At 41.4% G+C, this 13,802-nt stretch overlaps 1 protein-coding gene across 1 annotated transcript in view; it reads left to right on the top strand.

Annotated features, from left to right (window-relative positions):
* Nucleotides 1–13,802, top strand: part of LOC124554137 (procollagen-lysine,2-oxoglutarate 5-dioxygenase) — a 465,996-nt gene that overhangs the window by 433,909 nt on the left and 18,285 nt on the right. The window contains exons 12-13 of the mRNA XM_047128203.1: nt 478–660; nt 4,641–4,745. Of these exons, the coding sequence (XP_046984159.1) occupies nt 478–660; nt 4,641–4,745 (288 nt within the window). The remainder of the gene's footprint in view (nt 1–477; nt 661–4,640; nt 4,746–13,802) is intronic.

The raw sequence follows: 13,802 nt of genomic DNA, 5'->3' as shown, positions 1-13,802 counted from the left end.
CATTATACACTGGTGGCAGTAAATCCAGTTGACTGGCGACTCCATGGAGTGTTCTGTGCACCACGACCAAATAGTGGATAGAATTGGAAGGAGAATCAGCATTGGTCGTATTTTGTTTATTTATTTGTTAATTTATTTTTTGTTATTTTCTGCAAAATCGATTTTCGGTCACTTAGTGACCATCCTCAGTGCTGTAATATACAGTAAAATTGGTAGGCACTGGTATCAACAAGCTTAGAGCGATCACAGTGACCAAAAATCGATTTTGCGAAGAATAAAACAAGAAACAAAAATTACACCAATGCTGATTCTCCTTTCAATTCTATACTAAATGCGGTTCTTTAGGCTGCAACATTTTTTTAATGTAATTTTTTAAAACTTCACTTTGCCCCCACCCCTTTTGGATACTTGGACACATTCTTGTGAATGCTCATCCTGGTCAGAGCATTTAGAATAATGTATTCTTCTTCCTTGCAGGACATTTTCATGCACGTGTCAAACCGGCTAGATTTCGGCCACCTGGTGGACCCGGACACGTTCGACACGTCGAAGACGAACCCGGAGGTCTACCAGATCTTCGAGAACAGGTGGGACTGGGAGCAGCGTTACATCCACGCCAACTACACTGAGAACTTCAACCCCAACAACACGGCGCAGCAGGTGAGGGCAGGCATTGCTGTGGTACTGAGTTTCTGTACCTGTTTTTATTTATATTCTCTTTGCTGGGAAGAACATTTAATTCAAATAACTCCTTTACAGGTCTTAATTGGTAGTAGATCCCCTGCTACTATCGATTAATACGTTATATTATATTACGTGTGTCATATGATATGAACGCAAATAAAATACACTTTTTGTGGCCTGGGGGCCAAAGTCAGCCTGTATTCCAAGGCAGAAGTGGGTAGTTCCATTTAAGTTTGTTTGCAGGCCATACTTCGAGAGCAGTGTCTGCGGCAGCCGATAGGATGTGTGGGAGAAGTGTCGTGTGATGCTGGGGGATGTGAGTGGAGTGTGAGTTGAAGAGGCGGCTTGCTCAATGCATCTGGCTTCCGAACCATATATAATAGCTTGGCCAAGTACAGGACAGAGGGCAATTTATAACATACTGGCTGTTGACCTTTTAAACTTTTGCAAATGTTTTAGCAGATTGTAGACAATATTGTATTACATGTTCACGTACAGTATGAGGATTTTCTTTTATGCACATTCTACTTGTGGATTTTAATTATTTTTACTAAGGATAGTATGAGGAACAGAAGTTGGAGCTTCACTTCTATAGCCCATAGCCTTTACTAGCTAGATAGCAGTTTCTGAGAGGTGGCAGTCAGGTACACACAGCAGCTTGGTGCACAGGCTGGGAAATACATGCGACAGTAAAGTAATGAGACTGAAGTGAAAAAAAAAAATGTTGCTTACCGTTTTAGTCATGTTTAGTGTTGTCTCCTTCAATGTAATTCCCTTCTGATTGCACACCCTTTTTGCAATGTTTCTGCCATTGATGGTAACATTTCTGGAACTCATCTTGTGTAATATCCTCCAAAACCCTCATCACAGCTTTTTGGACATCTTGTGTTGTTTGAAAATGGTGTCCCCTGACCGCCGTTTTGACTCTTGGCAACAGAAAAAAAGTCACATGGAGCAATATCTGGTGAATAACTGTGGTAGTACTGATATTTGTTTTGAGGTTAAAAATTGCTGTAGTGACAGAGCAGAATGGGATATCGCATTATAGTGATGCAGAATCCAATTATCAGCAATGTTGGCACGGACACGAAAAACTCTGTTATGAAGTCTTTCTAAAATTTCTTTGTAATAATATTGGTTAACTGTTTGTCGATGAGGCAGTCACTCTTTATGAACAATTCCCTTGGAATCAAAGAAGCACACAAGCATTCATTTCACTTTTGACTTTGACATGCAAGCTTTTTTTGGTCTGGGTGATCCCTTTGAGCACCATTGCGAACTTTGGCATCTTGTCTCTGGATCGTACTGAAAAAACCAACTTTAATCACCAGTGATAACACAGGTCAACAATTCTGGATTGATTTCCGTTTGCTCTAACATATCGGCTGTTGTGGTATGAGATTTTTGGGGACCATTTTTGCACAAATCTTTCTCATACCGAGATCTTCAGTTATTATTAGACGAACCGTTTCTCAGTTGATGTTCAGTTCTTCTGCAATCATTTCCACGGATAATCTTCGATCAGATCGTACGAGTTCACGCACCCTGGCCAAGTTGACATCCGTCCGTGAGGTTGATGGTCATCCACTGCGGTCTTAATCTTCAACATTCGTTCTGACTTCACTACACATGTTATGCCAACAAAAAACTTGAGCTCTTTACATAACCTTCTGAATCTTACCGTAAGTTGTCGGCGCGTTTTCACCCAATTTAATGCCAAAAGAAATGGCATACCGTTGTGCAATATTATGCGGTTCCATTTCCGTGATGAGAGACACAAACACATGTTAACTTATTATTATTACAGCACAAGTCATGACTGAGCAGTTGCATCGATGTGCCACTTGGACTAGAACCAGCTTATAGACGGAGGTCAAAGATATTGTGCCTACACAAGTGTGCAGGGTTGCCACATCTTGCAAACAAAATTAGTCTCATTACTTTATTGTCGCACCTCGTAATATTATATGTTGCTTTTATGATAGATTTCGATGTTGTCAAGTGTATGTCACACACGATGTTTTGTAACTGTTATAAATGAAGTGTGTCCGGAAAGTAAGAACCGTTCCATTTTACTGCTACCGCAGCACTAATGTCACAGTTCTGCAAATTTGCACTCATCTCTCTATTTATTTATCTTCCCATTGACCCTATTACAGCCGGTTTGTGTTGTGTTTGCATTTGTGAGTGATCAAAATGTTTAAGATTCCCTGAGTCTGCTGACACTGAAGCTTGCCCTGTAATATGGTTTCTGAATGCAGAGAATGTTAAGCCAGCTGAAAGTCATCATCAGCTTGTAGAGATTTGTGGTGGAAATGTAATAACTGATCTAATAGTGAGGAAATGGGTGAGACAATTCAGCGATGGACGAATCAGTGTTCTTGACAAAGCACGTAGAGGATAGCCTTCTGTTGACAGTGGTGGTTTGGTTGAGAAAGTGAATGACAAAATATGTGAAAACAGACAGTTCACAACATGAATGCTTTGTGATGAGTATCCACAAACTTCAAAAACTGTTTTGCTAGAGATTGTCACATATTGCTTAAATTTTTGCAAATTGTGTTCCCGCCAGGTTCCAAAATTGCCTGCAGTTGTTCACAAAATGAAGTGACTTAGCAGTGTTTTGACATTTCTTATCCAATACTGTAATGAAGGAGATGAATTCTTAAACAGAATTGTGACTGGTGGTGAAACTTAGGTTTGTCGTATCGCTCCAGAAGCAAAACAACAGTTGACGGAGTGGAGGCACTCTCGATCCCCCAAAAAACAAAAATTCAAAATAATGTTGTCAGCACAAAAAAAAAAAATAATAATAATAATAATCGCGTGCACTGTGTTCTGGGAGAGATACGACAATCTGGTTATAAGTAAAAAAAAAATGTGGAATGCGCAATCGAGACATTGTGTTGCTTCTTGACATCACTCATCCCCATTCTGCTCGTGTCACCCAAAACATAAGTCAGCAATTTGGTTGGGAACAGTTCGATCACCTGCGGTACAGTCCCGATCTCACGTCTTCTGACTGCCACTTGTTCTTCAACTTGAAGTGTGATTTTTGAGAAAGGCATTTAGACAGCAACAATGACGCAAAAGTAGTGTTCAGCAGTGCCTGCCTTCATTGGAGGCATTTTTCTGTGAAGAGTGCACAGAGAAGTTGGTTTTCCAGTATGACGAATGTCTGAAAATGGTTGCAACTGTGTTGAATAACAGTTTAAGAAATGCTCTTTCTTGTAAAAATAGATCTTTGTTGGAAAAATGTTTCATGAGCTTTTTTTCCCAAAATGAAACTTAGTTTCTGGACACACCTCGTATTTCAGAGCCGCTGCCCAAGAATGGTGTGAAATATCAACATTGGTAAACAGAATAAAAAATAAAAAAAATATTGCTATATGGACTGCTACTATGAAGTCAAAACTTATTAGCATTCCTGCATGGTTAAGATAGTGTTGTTTATTTGTTCTGGGTAATGGCTACTTCCTCTTTCCCATTTCTTAATTTTCAAAATTTAATTATTGATAATAAAGGCAAAAATTCCGTATTGTAACATACTTTATATAAATTTTCAGTTCTCTGAGACTGGAGATGTGTGTGTGTGTGTGTGTGTGTGTGTGTGTGTGTGTGTGTGTGTGTGTGTGTGTGTGTGTGTGTGTGTGTGTGCGCGCGCGCGCGCGCGTGCGCGCGCCTACTGCTGACAAAGGCCTTAATGGCCGAAAGCTATAATTGTGTGAATCTTTTTGTTGTGCCTATCGCGACTCAGCATCTCCTCTATATGGTGAGTAGCAACTTTCCTTCTCTGGTATTGTTATATTCCATCCTGAATTTTCCATTGTTTGCATAAATTTAATTCTACTACAAAGGGGTTGCCAATAACATAGCTGTGAGTTGCAGTAAGATTACATTTCTTGGTTGTACTCATTACATAACTTACAGCATGCTTCTTCTGTTCGGTTTTGCAGCCGTGTCCAGATGTCTACTGGTTCCCAATTTTGACACCTCGCTTCTGCAAGGAGTTCATCGAGATCATGGAAGCATTTGGACAGTGGTCTGATGGTACCAACCATGTAAGTGAATATCACAAGAAAATCTTCACGGCTTTCTTGTTCCATAGGATCACATTGTGAGTGCGACATTTTGGAAGGGGTAGTTATACACTTACATTAGATTAGAAGTATTTTTTGTTCTAATAGAGTCATAGTGACGGGATCCTCTAGAATGTAGAACAAGTAAGAAAACAAGAACGCACAAAAAATGCTGACAAAGAAAAACATACATGTAATCTACTGTCCACAGATCCAAAGTGAAATGGTGCTCATGAATTTGGTAGAAGCAAAAATGTTAAATAAGTTTTCATTTAAAAGGTAATAACCAGGTCGTCACCAACCATGTAAATGTTCAGTACACTGAGGTGCATTGTAGTGATCGTGTGAGACCCAACTCGCTTTATTTGTTCGTGAGACCCAGAAAATATTAGATACAGGTTCCCAGGTAGATGCCATTTTTCTTGACTTCCGGAAGGCGTTTGATACAGTTCCGCACTGTCGCCTGATAAACAAAGTAAGACCCTACAGAATATCAGGCCAGCTGTGTGGCTGGATTGAAGAGCTTTTAGCAAACAGAACACAACATGTTGTTCTCAATGGAGAGACGTCTACAGACGTTAAAGTAACCTCTGGCATGCCACAGGGGAGTGTTATGGGACCATTGCTTTTTACTATATACAGGGCTATTACAAATGATTGAAGCGATTTCAGAAATTCACTGTAGCTCCATGCATTGACATATGGTCACGACACACTACAGATACGTAGAAAAACTCATAAAGTTTTGTTCGGCTGAAGCCGCACTTCAGGTTTCTGCCGCCAGAGCGCTCGAGAGCGCAGTGAGACAAAATGGCGACAGGAGCCGAGAAAGCGTATGTCGTGCTTGAAATCCACTCACATCAGTCAGTCATAACAGTGCAACGACACTTTAGGACGAAGTTCAACAAAGATCCACCAACTGCTAACTCCATTCGGCGATGGTATGCGCAGTTTAAAGCTTCTGGATGCCTCTGTAAGGGGAAATCAACGGGTCGGCCTGCAGTGAGCGAAGAAACGGTTGAACGCGTGCGGGCAAGTTTCACGCGTAGCCCGCGGAAGTCGATGAATAAAGCAAGCAGGGAGCTAAACGTACCACAGCCGACGGTTTGGAAAATCTTACGGAAAAGGCTAAAGCAGAAGCCTTACTGTTTACAATTGCTACAAGCCCTGACACCCGATGACAAAGTCAAACGCTTTGAATTTTCGGCGCAGTTGCAACAGCTCACGGAAGAGGATGCGTTCAGTGCGAAACTTGTTTTCAGTGATGAAGCAACATTTTTTCTTAATGGTGAAGTAACAGACACAATGTGCTAATCTAGGCGGTAGAGAATCCTCACGCATTCGTGCAGCAAATTCGCAATTCACCAAAAGTTAACGTGTTTTGTGCAATCTCACGGTTTAAAGTTTACGGCCCCTTTTTCTTCTGTGAAAAAAACGTTACAGGACACGTGTATCTGGACATGCTGGAAAATTGGCTCATGCCACAACTGGAGACCAAAAGCGCCGTCTTCATCTTTCAACAGGATGGTGCTCCACTGCACTTCCATCATGATGTTCGGCATTTCTTAAACAGGAGATTGGAAAAATGATGGATCGGTCGTGGTGGAGATCATGATCAGCAATTCATGTCATGGCCTCCACGCTCTCCCGACTTAACCCCATGTGATTTCTTTCTGTGGGGTTATGTGAAGGATTCAGTGTTTAAACCTCCTCTACCAAGAAACGTGCCAGAACTGTGAGCTTGCATCAACGATGCTTTCGAACTCATTGATGGGGACATGCTGCGCCAAGTGTGGGAGGAACTTGATTATCGGCTTGATGTCTGCCGAATCACTAAAGGGGCACATATCGAACATTTGTGAATGCCTAAAAAAACTTTTTGAGTTTTTGTATGTGTGCAAAGCATTGTGAAAATATCTCAAATAATAAAGTTATTGTAGAACTGTGAAATCGCTTCAGTCATTTGTAATAACCCTGTATATAAATGACCTAGTAGATAGTATTGGAAGTTCCGTGAGGCTTTTCGCGTATAATGCTGTAGTATACAGAGAAGTTGCAGCATTAGAAAATTGCAGCAAAATGCAGGAAGATCTGCAGCAGATAGGCACTTGGTGCAGGGACTGGCAACTGATCCTTAACGTAGACAAATGTAATGTATTGTGAATGCATAGAAAGAAGGATCCTTTATTGTACGATTATATGATAGCGGAACAAACACTGGTAGCAGTTACTTCTGTAAAATATCTGGGAGTATGCGTACGGAACGATTTGAAGTGGAATGATCATATAAAATTAATTGTCGGTAAGGCGGGTGCCATGTTGAGATTCATTGGGAGAGTGCTTAGAAAATTAGTCCATCAACAAAGGTGGTGGCTTATAAAACACTCGTTCCACCTATATTTGAGTATTGCTCATCAGTGTGGGATCCGTAACAGATCGGGTTGACAGAGGAGACAGAGAAGATCCAAAGAAGAGCGGCGAGTTTCGTTACAGGGTTATTTGGTAAGTGTGATAGCGTTACGGAGATGTTTAGCAAACTCAAGTGGCAGACTCTGCAAGAAAGGTGCTCTGCATCACAGTGTAACTTGCTGGCCAGCTTTTGAGAGGGTGCATTTGTGGATGACATATCGAATATATTGCTTCCCCCTACTTATACCTCCCGAGGAGATCACGGATGTAAAATTAGAGAGTTGAGTGCACACGGAGGCTTTCCGGCAGTCATTGTTCCCGCGAACCGTACACGACTGGAACAGGAAAGGGAGGTAATGACAGTGGCACGTAAAGTGCGCTCTGCCGCACACCATTGGGTGGCTTGCGGAGTATAAATGTAGATGTAGATGTAGCCAAGCGTCATCAAATAGAAATACAATTTCACAACATCGACTTTCATCTCATTACTCCATTGAATCTGTACTTATGACAGATTGTACATAATACATTATTTGATATTACTAATAACATGTACACATTTGTTGATTCTGCTAGGAAATTCATTGAAGAGTTGGAGATGGCCACCAATAAATCCTATAGGCTCCTTTCAAACTGATCTTTATTAGTAGTTGAGCTTCTTATGGCATCTGGCAAGTTATTGAAAATTTGCGTTTCTTAATAATAAACACCTTGTCTCAAGCAAAGTAAGTGACTTTAAATGTTTGTGAAGATTATTTTTATTTCTAGTGCTGATTCCATGATTTGTGCTGTTGGTTTGAAAAAGGGTAACGTTTCTATCCCACGCATTCCTGATAAAAGCTTGACGATGGAGCTTCTTGGGCAGTTGGAGTTTACATTCATAAATGAAAGTCATCTCACAAAAACCCCAGTGGAAAGTGAAGAGTGGAGTTAACTTCAAGAGAGCTGCCGTTTGAGTGGCCATAACTACAGCACAAAAATCCCCAAATTTTCTGTGTTTTGCTCCATAATTTTCTGCCAAGCCTGCAAAGGAGCCACATTGCTCAATTTGTGTCTCAAATATGCTCTTCAATCACAAAAAATAGACTTCCATTAAAAACATTAATGGCTGCACAGTGTTCATTATTGAAGTTGCAAAAATGAATCAATCCTTGTTTCATGAATCTTTAGTCATAAATTCTCATGTTGAAAAGAGACTAAATATTTTTATATCAACAAAAGTAATAAATTTTGGGACAGTATAATGTAACTGTACAAACAAAAAAGTCTGCTCGCCAATTGGCGGCAGGAGAACACGTCCACAAAGATACTGAAATATGCAAGCCCCATGAGCCAGCAGCTCCTTCTGGCAGAAGGGCTGAAGGGGAAGGAAGAAGGGTGAAGGAAAAGAACTAGTGAGATTTAGGAAAAGGGGCAGAAAAGTCACCCAAAACTGTAGGTCAAGGGAGACTTACCGAATGGGATGAGAAGGAAAAACTGATTGTTGGGGATGGCACTGGATGAGATTTGAACAATCAAAAACCATTATGAGGTTTTTGAAAACTTATCTGGTGCATTCCCCAACAATCAGTCTTTCCTTCTCATCCCTGACCTGGGATTCTGGGTGACTTTTCCAAACTCTACCCCTTTTCCTAAACCTCGACAGTCCTTTCCCTTCACTCCTCTTCCTTCTGCTTTGACCCTTCTGCCCAAAGGAGGAGCCATTGGTTCCAAAAGCTTGCAAAGTTCAAGGGAGGGGGCCGGATGGGTGAGGACAGTGACCGACGAAGGTTGAGGCCAGGAGGGTTACGGGTAGGATGTATTGCAGGGAAAGTTCGTACCTGCGCAATTCACAAAAGCTGGTGTTAGTGGGGAGGATCCGTATGGCACAGGCTGTGAAGCAGTCACTGAGATGAGGGATATCGTGTTTGGCAGCAAGTTCAGGAACAGGGTGGTCGACTCGTCTTTTGGCCACAGTTTGTCGGTGGCCGTTCGTGCGAACAGAGCTCGTTGGTCGTCATCCCTACATAGAATACAGCACAGTGGTTGTGGTGACTGGTTTCACAGGTAGGCCTGCCTTTGATGGGATAAGTGATGTTAGTGACCGGACTGGAGTAGGTGGTGGTAGGAGGCTGTACGGGACAGGTGTTGCATCTAGGTCTATTACAGGGGTACGAGCCACGAAGTAAGGGACTGGGAGCAGGGGTCGTGTAAGGACAGACGAGTATATTGTGTAGGTTCGGTGGACGACGGTGGAATACCACGGTAGGAGGGGTGGGAAGGATAGCGGGTAGGACATTTCTCATTTCAGGGCACGAGGAGAGGTAGTCGAAACCCTGGCGGAGAATGTAATTCGATTGGAAGGAGAAACAGCATTGGTCGTATTTTTTTATTTTATTATCCGCAAAATCGATTTTTGGTCACTTAGTGGCCATCCTCAGTGCTGTAATATACAATTAAAATTGGTAGGCACTGGTATCAACAAGCTTAGAGCGATCACATAATAATGCAGATAATAAAACAAAAAAATACGACCAATGCTTTTTCTCCTTCCAATTGTATCCATTATCTGGTCATGGTGCACAGAACACTCCGTGGAGTCGCCAATCGATAGAATGTAATTCAGTTGCTCCAGTCTCGGATAGTACTGAATTATGAGGGGAATGCTCCTCTGTGCCCGGACTGTGGTACCTTTTGTCGTGCCTATCGCGACTCGGCATCTCCGCTATATGGTGAGTAGCATCTTTCCTTCTCTGGTATTGTTACGTTACATCCCTGATTTTCCATTGTTTGATTTTTAACAAGTCAGGCATTACTGGAGGTGGAAAAGTTGGCCCTTTCCCCTGAATGGTCTGTATGTGTATCCTGTTTCATTTCATCTGAATGAGTCTACTCAAAACTGTGAGAGGGAAGGAACACGCATTAAATTTCGGGTTTGGTGTAAACTAGAGGCTGTCTCGGATAGATGTTTCTGTGCTTACTTTCCACATCGGGAGTGGTTATAAATCTGAGCTACGAATGACGTCCCCCATTGTCGTGTCAGGAGTTAACCTGTAGGCCGTGCGGTACTTTATTTAGCTGGCCAAATTGTGTCACGAACTCCTGAAACTTTCGTGTGCTGCCAGAGATAATGTCAGTGTCTGTGATGGAGGGGTACTGGTTGTGCTGCTGATTCCATTAGAAGGCAAGTAACTAAGCTTATTTCTCTGTACCACATATCTCAGTGTGCAAAGCTTTCATCATCCAGCCAAGAGATGATGTTGATGGTGTTCGGTTTGTAGGGTGCTCAACTGCGCGATCATCAGCACCCGTACAAATTCCCGACCTGTGCTCAGTCCAAGCTCGCCACTTACATGAATGCTGATGTAATGATGAGAACAACAGAAACACCCAGTCACCTGAAAAGGTGAAAATCCCTTTCCCCACTGGGAATCGAACCCGAGACCCCGTGCAGCCAATAGAGTGCAGTTTTAAGACTTTGGAGACAAAGCCTGAGAGTAGCTTGTGCCACCACTTTGTGTAAAAAGACCTGCCCCTTGACTGGTGCTTCCTTCAGGTATCAATTTTGAAAACTGTTTCAAAAGAAATCTTAGCAAATGTAACAGCTGCTGTCGTGAATGGCTGAGCCAATATGATCGTACTGACATAATGTTGTGCATGTACTCATTACATTCACAATTTGCTGTAATTCTACTACAGACACTTTATGTTTTTGAGTGAGCAAGAAACTTTGGAAGCTCAAGAGGAAGAAATTGCTCAATAATTCATCTCGCATTGTATTATTGTGAGTATAATTATACAAGGCGTGTTTTTTTTAAGTAAGCATCGTTTTGAAATTAAAAAAAGACGTGCTAAGGTGTCTCAATAATTTTATTTTTACCTGAAAGCCTGTACCTTAATCTACTTTTCTACATAATTTCCATCAATATTGAGGCACTTGTCATAATGTTGTACCAGTTTTTTGAATACCCTCCTCGTAGGAGTCTGCCGCTTGACTTGTTAACCACTGCATCACCACTGTTTTGACTTCATCATCGTCTCGAAGATGCTGACCGCCCAGGTGTTCCTTCAATTTCAGGAACACATGGTAGTCACTGGGCGCAAGATTGGGGCTGTACGGAGGATGATCTAGAGTTTCCCATCGGAAAGGTGTGATGAGATCTTTGGTCTGATTCGCCACATGTGGACGGGCATTGTCTTGCAGCAAAACGATGCCCTTGCTCAACTCCCATGGACTGTTGCTTTGATTCTGGTGCGACATAGGCCACCCGTGTTTCATTGCCCGTAACAGTTTGGCTTAAGAAATCATCACCGTCGTTGTGGTACCACTCAAGGAAAGTAAATGCACTGTCTAAACATTGGGTTTTGTGCACATCCGTCAACATTTTCCATACCCAACGTGCGCACAATTTTTGGTAATTCCAGTGCTCGGTCGCAATGTCATACAAACCACTACGAGAAACATTAGGAAAGCCATCCCGCAAGGAGGAAATCGTAAAGCGTCTGTTTTCTCTCACCTTATTGTCCACTTCCTGCACCAAACTTTCAGTTTTCTCCGTAAACTGCACAGATCTCACGACAAATATCGATCGCTTTTAGGCCTTTAGCACTAAGAAATCTTATAACAGCCGAACTTCACAGTCAGCAGGACTCACGATTATCGGAGGCATCTTAAACACTCACTACACAACGTAAACGAGGAAGAATCAGATTGTAATGATGTCACTGCATATATTAAGGTACAGGCTTTCATGTAAAAATAAAGTTATTGAGATATCTTAGCACATCTTTTTTTTTAATTTCAAAATGGTACTTACTTAAAAAACACGCCTTGTACTTCCTGTCAAAATTATTTTAAAATTTGTAATCTGTCAAAGAACTAAAGGAAATATGAAAAATATATCTTGAATCTTGGCCCTTTTTAGTATATATTACTCTTGAAGATATAGCAGTATGAGCCAATAATGTTTTAAATAACAGCATAAATGGCTAATTTCCCAGGCCCGATATTCTTCTAGGTGGCTATTGTCCAACGTGTTAAACACACTGCTACACAGAGCTGAAACTGTTTCTGATGAGGACCTCTTGGGTTCTGAGATGAGATACCTGAAAATGTATGGGAATGAGAAGTATTGGTAGAATGAGAATAACTTAGGAGCAAAGATAACAACTCACCGAACAGTAGAGGCATTGAGTCGATAGGAGACACATAAAAAAGATGGAAACTTGCTAGCTTTCAGATTAATTTTTTTCTAGCTAGAGAGAAAAACACACACAAACTTGTACAACTGCTTTGTGTCAGCCGAATACACAGTGTAGTTTTACAGATTTTTTATGTTTGTGCATATGGGAGGCACAGAGGGGTGGGGGGTGGGGGGGCTGTTACATGCATTCTCTAGCTGGAAGAATAATTTGTGTGATAGCTAGTTATTTTCCCATCTGGTTGATGTGCCTGTTAGTCACTCGACACCTCTGCTGTTTGGTGAGTTTTTACCTTTGCACCTAAATTATTTATGAATGAGATGTTAAGTTAAGCATTGCTAAAAAGAGGGGGAAGGAGAAGAGGGGTAGAGAAGGAGAGAGAGAGAGAGAGAGAGAGAGAGAGAGAGAGAGACCTCATCATGAGAAGGCGATGAACCCATAGCATTCAGTCCTTTCTTTGGAGCTAAAAGAAATAAAATAGACAGAGTCCAGGGACAGACACAATATTTACTCCATTTTACGACCATCCAATAAAATTAAAGATATGCTGTGCCCAGAAAAAAGCCTTGGTCTGAGTGTTGCAGGTACATTGACCAGTCAATATGCAATATGTACAATTTCGGGTTGCTGCACAGAACACCTACACCACATTAAATATTGCAATTTTTACAAAAATATTGTTGCTGAACACAGTGCCACAAAGCGTATATGAGATTATGTTTGATGAAATGAAAATATTATCCCAAGCACCTACCTACTAGCCATTCAATCATCAAGTAAGCTTTCATGATCAGATTGTCCTACATCATCTTAACCCTAGGACGCCCAAGCCTTTTTTCTAACTTGGAAGCCGAAGGGGGGGGGGGGGGGGGGGGGTTCGGCGAGCCCATAGGTATTAAATAAGTTTACTGACGAAAAATTACAACTTTCAAAATGGTTTATGTATTTTAACTAAGGCATCAGTTTATAAATGTTGTTAATTGTTATAAATATTGGATTGAGTGAATAAAAAATTGACGTATTGCAATGCAAAATACAGATGTGTTCATATACAATAGACTACTCTGCGTCCTCAACTTCAAGGCGAGAGACACACTTCACAATTTTTTCTGAATGTGTATTACACACATGTTTATGACACTGTCCACAATACTGTTTTGGTTTACTTCTGCTTCTTTGTTTTAGCTTTTCGTACACAAACATGGCACCGGCCTTTCCCTGCAGGAGGCTGAAGTGCTTCTGTTGTCACTTCTTTGATTTTCTTTTGTAGAACAGTCTCCATTGATTGAACAATTTGGTTAGATAACCCTCTTGCATTGGCACTTCTTTCTTCTACCTGCAATTTCACTAATTCCATCCCAGCTTGCAGAAGATAAAGTTTCCATTTGTTGTGTTTCTTTTCATTCCATCTTGAATGTTGCTGGATGTATATGGTGGTTGCATTGATAG

This window comes from Schistocerca americana, chromosome 11 (assembly GCF_021461395.2).
Source record: "Schistocerca americana isolate TAMUIC-IGC-003095 chromosome 11, iqSchAmer2.1, whole genome shotgun sequence".
Lineage (NCBI taxonomy): Eukaryota > Metazoa > Arthropoda > Insecta > Orthoptera > Acrididae > Schistocerca > Schistocerca americana.
Note: the sequence above shows the minus strand (reverse complement) of the source record. Positions and strands in the feature narration are given on the sequence as shown.